At 34.3% G+C, this 14,091-nt stretch overlaps 1 protein-coding gene across 1 annotated transcript; it reads right to left on the bottom strand.

Annotated features, from left to right (window-relative positions):
- Nucleotides 1–2,152: 2,152 nt before the first annotated feature.
- On the bottom strand, nucleotides 2,153–13,185 carry LOC124372948 (N-acetylgalactosamine kinase-like; the record flags this gene model as incomplete). The annotated part of the gene is made up of 2 exons (XM_046831362.1): nucleotides 2,153–4,568; nucleotides 12,995–13,185. Coding segments are annotated over 2 exons (381 nt in total), but the record flags the coding sequence as incomplete, so codon positions are not given.
- Nucleotides 13,186–14,091: the final 906 nt, after the last annotated feature.

Below are 14,091 nucleotides of genomic sequence, written 5' to 3' on the forward strand. Positions count from 1 at the left end.
TACCCTGTCAGGTGCACGATTGATTAATTTTTAAGGTACCACATGGGGCACACGGAAAAACATTGAAAAAACATATTGAAATAGATTTTTTGTGCAAAAATTTTGTAGGCTACACTCATTTCTTGTTATACTAAGACGTTTAACGTAAAAAATGATCACTTTTTGGTTATTATTATTGAAAAAAACCAACAGCAAATAAAAAAGTCTGAAAATAAGCCGTTGTCGTCAACATGTTAAAGGCATGTCAATGAAAAACTGTCAACATATATATTCTTTGCTTTCCAATCACTGCCATTTTTTAAAGAATGTGAATTTCTTTACAACAGTTCACGACTTAGGTATGCTATATTTGTTGTTAATAAACTTCTCTACTATACGTAAAAATAGTAAACAGTGTATAAAAACCAGAATCTATCATTTTTTGAATCAATATATCCTTATTTTAACATTAATAAGGGAGCAGATAATAAATGCACTGTATACCTTTATTAATTTAACCCATATAGGACAAATGTCTTACTATATGATGACACACCCATGGTGACTAGCTCCCTGAACTGAGCACAGTTTCAAAATATTGTCACAAATATGTTAATAAACAGGTATTTAAAACTTTTATAAAACAATGTTTGCTATAAAAAAAAAACAAAATTTGTATTTTAATCCCACCATAATCAATTCTTAGTTTACTAGTAGAAAAGCACAGATGCAAACAAAACTCATTTCAAAATTAAATATAAAATAATGTATGTTACCTACCTACCTGTACATCATATTTAATTACATCCTATCCTGTGCAGTGACAACGCCTGGACTGGACTCCAAGCAGCTTTTGGGTATGTTTGAATCCTTTTTTTTTCCCCCCCTTTCTTCTTTCTGTTCATTATTTTTGTATGTATTAATATCCCCCCCCCCCCCCACCTGACGAAGAGGATTGATTCCAATACTCGAAACATTGTGTTATACCTTTCATAACATATAATGATGGCAAATGTCCAAACTCCTGTTATCCTTTTATATTTAATTACTTAATAGAGCTTTGATCCAGCCAACATTTTTGTTACATCAACTCTTTTGTTGCTATGTAAAAATTCTACTTGACTTACAATTTTGTAACTTCAAGTATTTTTATGCTCACACTCACATGCACTAGGGGTAATAGAGGGCACTTTGCAGTACTTTACTAAAAATATATAAATCAAGTGAAGGACCTAATAAATTACTTATCATATTTGGTGTAAAATGTTTTTTTCTTTTTCACTACAACCTTGTTTGTAAAAAAAAAGAAAATCACAAAATAATTATAATATAAAAAGTTAAAAAATATCAAAAAGTAAAACACTTTTTAGAAGTCTTGTTAGTAATATTTTGTTTTGCTAATAAACTACAAATATTTTTTATCGAAGGAATTTTGTTTCCGTGAATCAACAGTATGTAATGTAATCACCAAAAATAAATTTTCAGACTATTGGAGCAAAACTTATTTAAAAAAATGACATTATAATCTCGAAAAATGTGTGGTGACAAAACCTTTCCTACCTTGCATTTCTCAAATAGAACTAAGAAGCAAAACAACTATTCACTTTTATGGCTAAAATTCTTTTCAATAGTTATAGAACAAAAAATCAATAAAAAGGACTTTTTACACTAGAATCTGTGACTAGCATGGAAGTCCGGTACATATCTTTGGACCTGCCAAGACAAACTGCATATGTACAGTATTGTAGTGTAAACATATTTTCCTGCCCACTTTCATCGTATTGCACCAGTTAACGTCATGCATGTCCACTGGATGCTCCAAACTGATCGCTCCACAAATGATCTGCATGGACACATACAAGACGTCCACGAATGTTTATGGGTATTCATGTATGTACTTGTATTCATTATTATGAATAGCCCCATTAAAATACTTTTACAGTCGTGTTAAGCAATATTGTTCCATTCCACCCGTGGATGACAGTGCAAATTGGCCTTTAGACAATGTTAGACAAACCACCAACATCATAGGACATAGAAATAAACAATATCAAAAGTTGTAATCCATAGAAATATAAGATGGCAAACAGACCACTACAGTGTCATTTTTTGCAAACTTCTAGTGGCAGCAGATTATCACTGTGGCACTCAAATGGTTAAATTAGAGAATGTGTACTTTTTTAAATATAATTTATTTTATTATTTTTATATAACTTTCTTTTTACAGATTACAAACTTTACAAACTAACATTTCATTATTGTAAAATAGCAATAAAAATAACCATATGTTTATATAGTTTGCTAAGATAAAGAAAATACTATAACTTCATAATCACTATCAATCAACTATAACTTATATTCAATATAAGTAATATGTTTAAAAATTCATTAAAACTAACATAATTTAACACTTTAAAAAAGTTTGCACCCATTTTCCATTTTAATAACAATTCAATGCAAAACTAAATATATTTCAAGATTCAGTCTAAAGAGGAACTGAAACTAGAAATATGGAGGAACTAAAACCTACTAAAGTTGAAGTAGGATATATATATATATAATTTTAATCTTTAAGAACATCAAATTGATTTTCATGAGGCATATTAGTTCATTAATCCCTGAACTGGTGATGGAAAGTACTTTTACCAATCTGTAAAATGTTGTAATTCCATTAAGTTAAATTATCAGTTATTTATTGAGAAATACATATTGTACATTCACAGCAACTGAGAGCTATACAATGTTTTTACAACAGAGAGTACTCTTATGATGTTAGCGCTGTCTTTAGATGGCACTGAACTCATTGAACTATGTAGCACATATCCTAGGTACAATCTTATTGATAGAAAATATTTATATCTCCTTACAAAATACCAATATCAAAATAAATATTCAAGAAGTGTAATGAGACGACCCACATGGGTTTTTCTGAATATTTAAAAGGATACTAACTTACAACCCATTTTTATATCAGAGTATTATCTAAGTTGTGGTTAGTTTACTTCTTTAGGAGCAAAACAAAAGAAAGAGAAATTTGAACTATAAATTCTGTGTGTAAAAAAAAAAACAAAAAAACTTTCAAAAGATTGAAATAAATTTGAACCTGTTTAGAATAATATAGCACATAGTGCCAAAATATTATTATTTTTGAGTGTCTATGGGATTGATTTATGTACTACCCATAATTTATTATCATACCTGTTGAACTTACTAACATTCACTGAAAAATCTAAAAAACAATTTTTATTAGCATAGCAAATTAATTGTTATTGCCAATGCAGTACAGTTTACAAAATAATTAATAAGCAATGGTGAATTGGAAAATGCTGTCAAAATCTATAATTATGTTAAAACTTCTGAAGCATAAAGTCATTATTTTTAATATTGTTCAAAAGACCTGACAAGCTAAGAGGAGACAAGAAGATTTAAATCATGACTAATTGCAATAATCTAATCATCTCAAAATTACAGTCGTAATTTATATTTTCAGGATTCATATGTGTACTTAGGATAAAAATTGTAAACCAATTAGTCTTAGCTGTTCATTTTGCAAATATAAAAAAGAACCTGACCACTGATCCATATTTACCTATATTCGAGTAATATGTTTTCAATGTCAACTGAAAAAGTAATTCCAATGGACTGGAACACTCATCCGAAGGAATAAAAAAGTATGGAGATAACAGAAGCTATAACAGAAAATCCAATATCTCCATCTTTAACAGACCCATCTTTGTACTAGGATAAAGGTTGCAGGCAGATAATTTTTATTCTGGTCTCCAATACATTTGATTAGGAATGTACAATTTCACTCAACAATCCACTTTAGAATGTAAATAAGTTGGCTGTATAAACCAATATTTCCTAACTTTCTTATGCTTCTGAAACAATGTTTATTTGTTGGTACGTCCTTATAAACAAATTAGTTTAGCACTGCCAAAATGTAAATTTTATGTAAAAGTTGGGTTTACTAAATTGTAAAATAATAAATTCACGATTTTATCTCACAGACAAATGATAGTCAATAAGCTTAAGTTGGATAAAATATCGAACTATTTTCGAGCACATGGCATATGTCGTGCAGTTAACGACCACACTCAAGTGCATTTGGTGAGTACAAGTGCACCAAACTATTAGAAGTAAGATAGATCAACGTGTTGCCAACGTCCAGAACTAAATTTGTAAAGTGATACTCTTGGGATAACAAAGCTCAAAAATCTCCACTACATGTCACAATACTTCTGTCAATATATCACTTCTCAGTATTAGCTTATAACAACCGACATGCACCCTCATACGGGACCAAACAGCATATGCCACGTGTGCATTCGTTTTGCTATACTTTGGCACAATTAAGTAGCTATTTACTGTAAGGCACTGGATTCATATCAATAACTGACTAGTTAACAATGAAATCAGCATGAGGGCTGTAGATCTGAACCCCCTGACCAGGCTGAGTGGCGAAGATGAGGTTTTTAATATTCTGGCCTACAGCATCGGGGTTGTTGGCGTAGAACTGCTCCTTGACAGTAGCAATGAATTTGTCTGCATTGTCTTCTGTGGTCAGCGCAACAATGCATCCACCCCACCTGAAATACAAAGAATATATATAACATGTTTAAAAATTAAACCATAACTAAGATAAATAGTTAAATGTATTAAAATGAACAAAGGGTTTCACTATTTTATGTCCTATCTGGTTCTGTTTATAATGTGTAAGTCTTTGTTTTGTTATTTCACAACTCAAATAAAGAGGTTTGGAACAAGGGCATATGTAAGAGTTAACCTAAAGTAACTTTTTTTTTATTGCACATATTCATAGAGAACAGAGCAAAGGTCACTTGTGTTAGTGTTACAATTTGTGTTCAATTCAGTGTCTGTTATTACAAGATGCTGGTTCTCCATTGGGTGAACTCTTGTACAGTGTAGTGTGGACGCTCCAGAAGCCAGCATTTTAAGGAAGATTTGAAGTTCTTCTCTGGAAGCTTCCTCAAGGATTCGGGCAGTTTGTTGAAAAACAGCGCTCCTCTGTATGACGGTTTTTTTCTCAAACAAGCTCAGATGGTGATGATTGAGGAGGAAGTTGCTCCTGTTTCTGGTGCTGTAGGGATGATTGTCACCAGTTCTTGCTTGGCCTGTTCTTATTGCAAAGAGGATTGTTTCTTGGATGTAGATGTTTACCACAGTCAAGATTCCCAACTCCCTGAAGGCTGCTCGACACGAGTCTAGTGGTCCTAGTTTTTTTAGAATCCTAATAGCACTTTTTTGGATAATAAGTACCCGTTGAAGGTTTGCGATTGTCGTGCTTCCCCAGACAATCAGACCATATCTCAGGTGAGATTCTAACAGGGAGTAGTAAGCTGTTAAAGCTACTCGGGTGCTGCTGATTTGTTTCATTCTCCGTACTGCATATAGGCTGCTGTTAAGTTTGTGACAGAGTTGGTTTATATGGGGTTCCCAAGAGAGATTTTGATCTAAGATTATTCCAAGGTATTTTCCTGTTTCTATTGTTGTTATTTCTGGGACGCCATGGAAGTTGTTTTGGTCTAGCTGTGAAAATTAGTTGCTGTGTCTTCAAGTCATTTAAAACCAGATAGTTGAGATAGCAGTATTGTTTTGCCTGGTTATATACAATAAAAGAGTCTATGTCGAGTTGGTCCTTGTCCTTATTTGCTAAAATCAGAGCTGTGTCATCAGCGTACATTACTATTTTGCAGTAGTCCTTAAGATAGTCTGAGAAGTCATTAGTTACTAGAATGTACAAAACAGGTCCGAGTACGGAGCCTTGAGGTACTCCTCTGCTCACTGGTAGTTGTTCGGATTTTACTTTCTTCACAGTATTGTTCTCCATATGAGTGATTTCGACTACCTGCTTCCTGTTGCTTAAATAGCTCTTGAACCAGTCTAGTTCCTTGTTAGTAACTCCCAGATACTGCAGCTTTTGTAGGATAAGTTTGTGATCCAGACAGTCGAATGCCCTTACTGAAGTCCAACAATATACTTGAGGCGATCTGTCCTTTTTCCAGTTTGTCTATTATGGCTTCTATTAGTTGGGCTATTGCTGTTGAGGTGGATCTGTCTTTCACAAAGCCATGTTTGTCTAGATGTAAGGCGATTATGCTGTTTGAGATGTCCCAGAAGTCTACTTCGTACTACATGTTCCAAAATTTTAGAAAATGTTGATATGAGAGAGATTGGCCTGTAAACTGGTGGCTTCATTTGCTGCTCCGCTTTTATACTTTGGGTAAATTCTTGAGAGTTTCAGATCACTGGGAAATGTTCCTTGAGAGAGTGATTTATTGACAACTATTGTCAGTGGGATGATGATTTCGTGTTTGCATTGTTTAATTAGTTTGGAGGAGATCTCATCCTCACCTGTTGATGTTTTTGGTTTTAACGAGTCAATAATTGTTTCAATTTTTTAGTTCATCTGTTTCAAAAAAATTTAATTTTGGAATTTGGAGCAGGTTATTTAGTTCTATTGTAGACGTTGGTGTTGGTCTATTTCCATTTTTGTTAAGTGTTCTGTCAGCGGTTGTAGCAAAGAAGTTATTCAAATGGTTGGCAATGACCTTTGGGGAATCCGAGATGTCTTCATTTATTTTCAAACATTCCAGTTGATTTTTGGTTGATTTTTCTTTTCTTTCATTATTTATAAACTCTCCACATGGCTTTTGATTTGTTGTCAGGCCTGTCTATATAAGCTGAGTTGCACTGTTTTCGAAGTGTTTTGAGTTTTTGATCGTAAGTTTTTTTCCTTCGAGCTGTTTCTTTTTTATCATCAGGGTGACCAGTGATGAGTTCTCTGTTCAAGGCCTCCAAGTACAGCAATTTTAGAGTCTGACATTCACTGTCCCAAATATTTTTGGTGAAATTTCTTCTATTCTTTATTATTTTGAGAGGGCACGCTATGTTCATAGCAGATTGAAGGATTTTATTGAATGCTTTGTATGCAGCTCCGCGTCCTCAGTAAGTATGACTTGTGACCAATCTTGTTCTTGAAGATTGTGCTTCAGTTCCTGCACTGTTCGTGTAGTGAATTGTCTTCTCTGTGATTGGTTCAGTGTTTGCTTTGTCATATCGGTGATGATAGTACATAGCTGTGCAGTGTGGTCCGAGAGACCTGTTTTTTGCACTCTAGTAGTTATTAGTGTTTCTCTGGTGTTTTGTACAGACAAAATCTATAGAGGTCCGACTATGACTAGTTATTCTGGTTGGAGGTACTTGAAAGCCTTCTCAAGCCGTAGCTAAGGAGCATTTCATCCAGAGTTCTTTTGTCGCAACTGTCAACCAGGTTGTCAACATTTACATCTCCCATCACCAGTATCGGGTCATTTATGTTTACGATTTTGTCTAGTTCCGATGATAAAAAGTTTATTGCGTTTTCCAAGTTGCTGCAAGGTGGCTTGTATACGCTTAGTAGGTGAAGAAATTTTTGTTTAAGCTCAATTTTCAGAAGAATACTTTCGCATATAGGTTCTGATGTAGTTCTTGATATAGATGTTACTGCTATTTTTGTTTTCCAGTTTTAAGTTCGCAAATACAGCCACTCCACCTTTTCGGTGCCGCTGTCTGGCAAAACCACCTATGAGACTGAAGCCAAGGATTCTCGTGTTTTCCAGCTTTTCTCTACTTAGACCATGTTCTGTGAGAATTATTAAGTCTGGGTTAGAGTTGTGCAAATAAAAAATGAGTCAGTCTGTCGATTTTGTTTTGTTTTTTTGAAGGCCATCAATACGAGGGGTATCCAAAAAGTAAGTTTCTCTGTTCTGTAAAAAGACGCGTACGTAACACGGCGTGCAGCTGTGGGCGGGGATATGTAGCGCGGTTCGGTTGGCAACAGGTGCGCCGGTCACTGGCCCATTGTCACGCTTCTCAGTTAGTTGCTGCCCAAACATCATGGAGACTCCACTGCGTTCTGTCGCCAGTTGCGAAGTCCGTAGTGTTATTCGTTTCTTGACCGCCAAAAACGAAACTGCCCTTGAAATTCATCGTCAGTTGTGTCAAGTGTATGGTGAACATGTTTATGTCCGTTCAGATGGTCCGTCGTTGGCGTGCAATGTTTTTGGAAGGAAGAGAAAAATGTTCATGACGATGAGCGTAGTGGCCGACTGGCCAATTCTCGGCAACCTGACATCATTAATGCTGTACGAGCAAGTTATTGACAATAAGCGAGTGACTCTCGATGAAATTATGGATATAAACTGCCGTCAAGTGTTGAAGTTAGCCGGTCATCTGTGCACAATATAATGACAGAAGATCTTCAGCTTGCAAAAGTGTGTGCAAGATGGGTGCCTCGCTTATTGAGCAATGCCCATAAAACAACAACGAATGGCTGCTGCCCAGTCTTTCTTGCGATTGTTTGACGATGAAGATGAAAACCTTTTCAGTAGAATAGTCCACTGGTGATGAAACATGGATTCACCACTCAACTCCAGAGACCAAACGCCAGAGTATGGTTGTGGCAAAAAAAAGGAGAGGCAGTTTTTTTGGGACTGCCGTGGAGTGTTATTGATTGACTATCTTCCTTGTGGCGAAAACATAAATGCAGAAAGGTATTGTGAAGTTCTCACCAGACTTCGGCGGGCAATACAGAATAAACGGCGCGGACTTTTGTCGCGCACGGTTCTGCTTATTCAAGATAACGCCCGACCACATGCTGCTCGTGCAACAATGGAACTTTTGAGGAAATTTAAGTGGGATGTTTTTGGTCATCCTCCATACTCACCAGATCTTGCGCCTAGCGATTTTCATCTGTTTCCGGAGCTGAAAAGACACCTGGGCGGTCGGCGATTTGCCAACAGCGATGACCTTCAAAATGAGGTGGATACTTGGCTTAAAAATTTGGCGGGTGAATTTTGTGATGCTGGAATAAAAAAACTACTTTCCTAGATACCAAGAGTGCTTAGAAAGGGATGGTAACTATGTAGAAAAATAAGGTATGATGTTAAAAAGTTGAATAAATGTGTTTCAGTTATTTTTTGAGTCTTTTTAACTTTTTCATAATTAATGGAAACTTAACTTTTTTGGATACCCCTCGTATTATGGTGAGCTATGGTGAGTTTTTGTAGTTTATTTTGATTCTGTGTGGACCTTATTGTTGATGCAACTATGACCTCGTGTCCTTCATCTTGAGTTTGTCTAAAAAAGATTGCTGGTTTGATGTATGTTGCCTGGATTGTGAGGGTGCCCTGTGTGGGCGATATCACAAGAGCAGAGTTAGTGTCGGTCTTTGGGACAGTATAGTTTTCTCTCCTTGCTTTTACTAAGGGTAAGTGTTCTACTATAGGTTGGGCGTAATACTGAAGTGCCTATTGCTTTTGTGTTCTCTTGGTGTTCTGTACAGTCAACATCCACAGAAAGGAGAGGACATAAATTTAAAGCCTCATTAAAGTTTGTGTTGAAGAACTCTTCTAATGTTTCATTCTCTCCTAGCTGTTTTAGCCGTGATTGGTGGGCATTTGCTGACTTTGAAAGTGTGGAGCTTTGGCTCTGACTGCGAGCCACCTTTGCCTGCAGCCAAATACCTAGCATTTTGGAGGGAGACACTGAAGAAGTTTTTTCCCCTGCATTCTCTAAGCCTTTTTGTTTCTAGTTGAGGTATTTACGCTATTGGTGTTTGTGTTATTGTAGGAGATTTTCAATTTTGGGAGGTGGTGGTGTAGCTTTTTTGTAGTGGTTTCTTCCAGAGTTTTCCTCTTGTGCCTGGATAACTCCATATTTGTGAATTTGTTCACTGAAGCTCATAAGTTTGTTTTCCATTTGCTCCTGCCTACTTTCAAACTGTGCAATTTCTAGCAAGAGAGATGAGTTCGGTGGTGGAAAGCGCATAATTAGTTGGTGTTTGAGTTTCTATTTCTCTGGTTTCAGAAAGGACTGTTTCCCTAGCGGTAGTAAGCCTTTTGTTCATCTGTATATTTTTAATTTCCAATGATTAAATTCTATTTATGTGATTAGTTATAAGCTGTTCCTGTTCAGTAGCGTGGTCTGTCTTGATAGATTTATTGGATTTTGCTTTTTTCTTGCTTTTCCTTGTTTATATGTCAATAATTGTTTATCAAAGCCACAACTTTAGTCATAAGCTACAATAATTTTTCTTCAATCCTTAACTTTTGTAATGGTAACATGTGTCCGCATAAAGACAACACATAAACGGAACATTTGTTACTTACAATAAAATCTTATAAATAACGATTCCTTGATAAAGAGTCAGGATCAAGTTTCTCATCTCAACATTTTTCAGCTAAACCTCATAAACTATTTTAAGGTATTAGTGGAAATGCTTTTTTAATAAGCATGTCTGTCATTCTAAACGCATACTGTAAAATAATTCCTTCATCTTAATCTAATGGGGTAGACACATATGCTGGTTAATCTTAATCTTACGAGCCGTTCAGCCGAGCCAAATGCAGAGTTAAGCACTGGTAAGATGCGTAAGGCATTTGGCATTTAAACTGTCAACTTAATCCGCTGTATTTCCACTAGATATCATTGACTGTTTGTTCCTTACTGAGTTTTTGGATGCAACAAACAAACTATCCAAATTATTTCATTTCCATGAGTTGCAGTGATTTACCAGATTTTTGTTCATTATCATTGTCTGTTTTGCTCAGCTGTACTCAATATTTGTATGAGTTTGTTTACATTATGTATAATAATGGATCGTGAAAACTTGCATAACTCTGAATTTATAAAGTTTTGTAGAATGATTTTGAAAATAATGATGGCCGTGTGAACAATGCCAAATTCTGCTGTACATTTGTATGTCGTGCAAAATTGTTTCAAGGCTTATTAAACTAATAATTTAGTTACTGTACAATTATAATAATATGCACCACTGCACTTATTATTTTTTTTTTTTTTTTTTTGACAGTATGTCTATTGAATTTTGTTTTAAAATTAATTCATATTTTGTTTAGTAAATGTTAAAGTTGTTTTATTTCTATTGTTAGTTTAGTTTCTAATTTTCATAGCGATTAAGTTTATTCAGATTTTTACTATACAATAACTATTTTATCTGACTTTATTTATTAACTTATTTCCTATGAATCTTAATATTATCGTATTAAGTAGGTTAATGGACATCTAAATACTGCTCAATATGAATGACTTCGTCAATGTTTTTGTAAACCTGAACGACAGGTAAAATATTCTTGTTCTTATTATCACAAAAAGAGTTTGATGACTTAAAATCACTGTTATGAACTAAAATCGTGCCACAGAACAAAATACTAGTGATTAAAATTTTGTAAAAAATAATTGAAAATAAAAACACACATACTGTACACACACAGTGGAGTGTATGTAGAGTTTTTGTTCTAAGTTAGAATTTTTAGATATGTAGTTGATTATTTTTTCTTTGTACAAAAAACATTATCAACTATTACAAAATCACAACTTTTCTTGTGTTTTATATTGATTTGTTTTTTGTAAAATATTGTACAACCATAATGTTTTTAGATACAATATTTGGTAATTTCAGTTTTACATAACAATATAGGAGAACATTTTTTTTAATGTTTCAAATTTCATTGCATAACAAAAATGTATTGTGGTATACCAAAATTTTACATTTTCACAAAAAAATTAATTATTGCCAACTGCCCTGCTGAGGTTCAAATAAATAACTCCAGACTTTAATATTGCCTTGAATGTAATAATGGATGAAACCCAGAATTTTACATCCTAATAGCTGTTTATTTTAATCCTAGTATGAGTTTAAAAAAAATTATTCTGCCAATTTCAAACCTTTGAAGACAGTCTGATTATATAAAAATCAATCCAAGAATACCACTCCTATTTTAAAGGGATTCATACAGATTTAGAGAAACACCTTCATTCTAAGTTAAATTTGTCTAATGCTGTTGACACAACTTAATACTAATCAAGAGAGAAGATTGGGGTATATGAAATAACCCCATACTTCTAGTTATATAGGGGATCTTAAAATCATAACACAAAGACTGAACTGGATTGATCTTTCTGTATTAGATAAGCAACCATCGAAGTAAAAATAATACATTGAAAATGTAAAAGATAAACTGCCCAACTCTTTATAACAACTTCAGTCACTTGGCAAACCTCACACATTGTGCAAGCTGCAATACTCCTAGTTAAAAACTAGTAGGATAATGTAGGCTAATTAGACCATAGAATTTATAGCATGGATACTTAACTCTAACCAGACATTAATGATGTGTCCATAATTCACAAAAATTATAGAGACAATATTTATATTTACACTGACAGTTAGTGTGTGAAATTGTCACAGTAAAATGTTTAAAAAAAACCCAAACACACGATGGCATCATAATCTTCTACTTTTTGTGTTTGTATATCTCGGTTACATAAACCATCATAGCCAATCGAGATACTCATATGACAATAAACATGCCTAGCCAAATGGATTATGAACAATAACCTTTCTTTGGTATTTAATACAAAATATAGCAAACAGTGCATTTCAGCCAATTGCCAACATGGGATATTCAAATAATTTATGATTTAAATTTCTGTAATCAGTTACTAAAAGTGATTACGATGAAGGTCTATGGGGACTTACCATGTTTGTTGCACTAAACGCTGATATTTATTTTTCTATAACAAAATACTCTCAAATAGCTTTATTTTACTATTTAGATTTTCAAAATATTCAAAATTCAAACAAACCAGCAGCTAACACCCAACATTTTTTTTACCTGTATGTTATGTTTGAGAGACTCATTTACAATAAATTGAATTACTACCATCCTAAATGGCCTGCCAGCATCACTCCAAAACAACCTAGTTTCAGATCTAATAATTATAATTGCAGTGACTAACAACAATATCTTTGGAACAGACTATGTACAATACATATGTGATACATATATGCATAACGTACAGGTATATATAGATAGGTACACATATAAAGTAAAATATCACTTCACGTCAGTAAAAGCAAAAACAACTCTTAACTTTTATATAAACTCTTATTTACATTAATCGACACCTTATGACGTAGACCTCAACTCACCCAGCTCCAGTAAGCCGAGCGCCAAGAGCACCAGCCGCGGTGGCCACACTGACCAGCCTATCCAACTGTGGGTGGCTGCACTGGTACAGGTCACGCAGACTGCTGTGAGACTGCGACATGAGTTGTCCAAGGAAGGTCAGCGTCCCATCTCCACCACAACTGGCTGGTAAACTGGGCCACCCTCTCTGCCTCTACACCAAACAAAACACAAAATCTTGGGTCCAACTTAAAAATGTTAAATGTAAACCTCCGTCAAGTTACACATTGTTTGAAAGGTCTTTATAAAAAGAAATAAAACAGTGAAATAAAGAAGTGGCTATCTTAAGCCAATAAAAAAATGCAGAATAGTTCAAATTTTTTAATATTTTTTAATCGGAAAAGTAACAAATCAGAATCGAATGAAGTATTCATTGCTTAATTGCGAGCAAACCCACAATGACATTCCTAGCAAGCTTTGATAAGCCTTGACAAAAAAAGTCTCTAGTCCTATCAGTTTGACTCAAGTGAATGTGCATTAGTTTGACGATGATGTTCACAAAGTTTAGAAGTGATTAATCATTTATTTAACTTAACTAGTTGTCCAGTAAAGAGCTCAGTGAACATGAATGTATAACTATTTTAACGATACATGATTATAAAGATCGGATTAGATCTTATAATGGGGTGAGAACATACTCAATTACTCCTTTCCAAATCAGAACCCTATTCCAAAGCTCAGGAGTGCAAAAGACCATAAAAATTTTGAAGAGACAAGGAATTTCCCAGAACCAGAAAACCACAAGTCCACTACTAGCAATGTAATGTCTATAGATGTTTTCCAATGTGTTGTAGAGAATCCAAATGTCTCGTTGTTTCAAAAACATTAAATATTTCCTAAATATCAGCATGTAAAGTTTTGCACAGTAACAAATTTTAAACCTTAATTGATAATAATACAATAGCATTACATAATATTGTTTTCACAGTACGATCATTTATGCTAAACAACAGTATAAGCCAGGACAATTGTAGGTCTTGATCTGATGTTAATTTGGTATTTTGGGAGCAGGGACAATCTAGTGATACTAATCGAAAAAGTGTAGTTTTGGTACCCCACA

Source organism: Homalodisca vitripennis, unplaced genomic scaffold, assembly GCF_021130785.1.
Source record: "Homalodisca vitripennis isolate AUS2020 unplaced genomic scaffold, UT_GWSS_2.1 ScUCBcl_4476;HRSCAF=10660, whole genome shotgun sequence".
NCBI classification, from domain to species: domain Eukaryota; kingdom Metazoa; phylum Arthropoda; class Insecta; order Hemiptera; family Cicadellidae; genus Homalodisca; species Homalodisca vitripennis.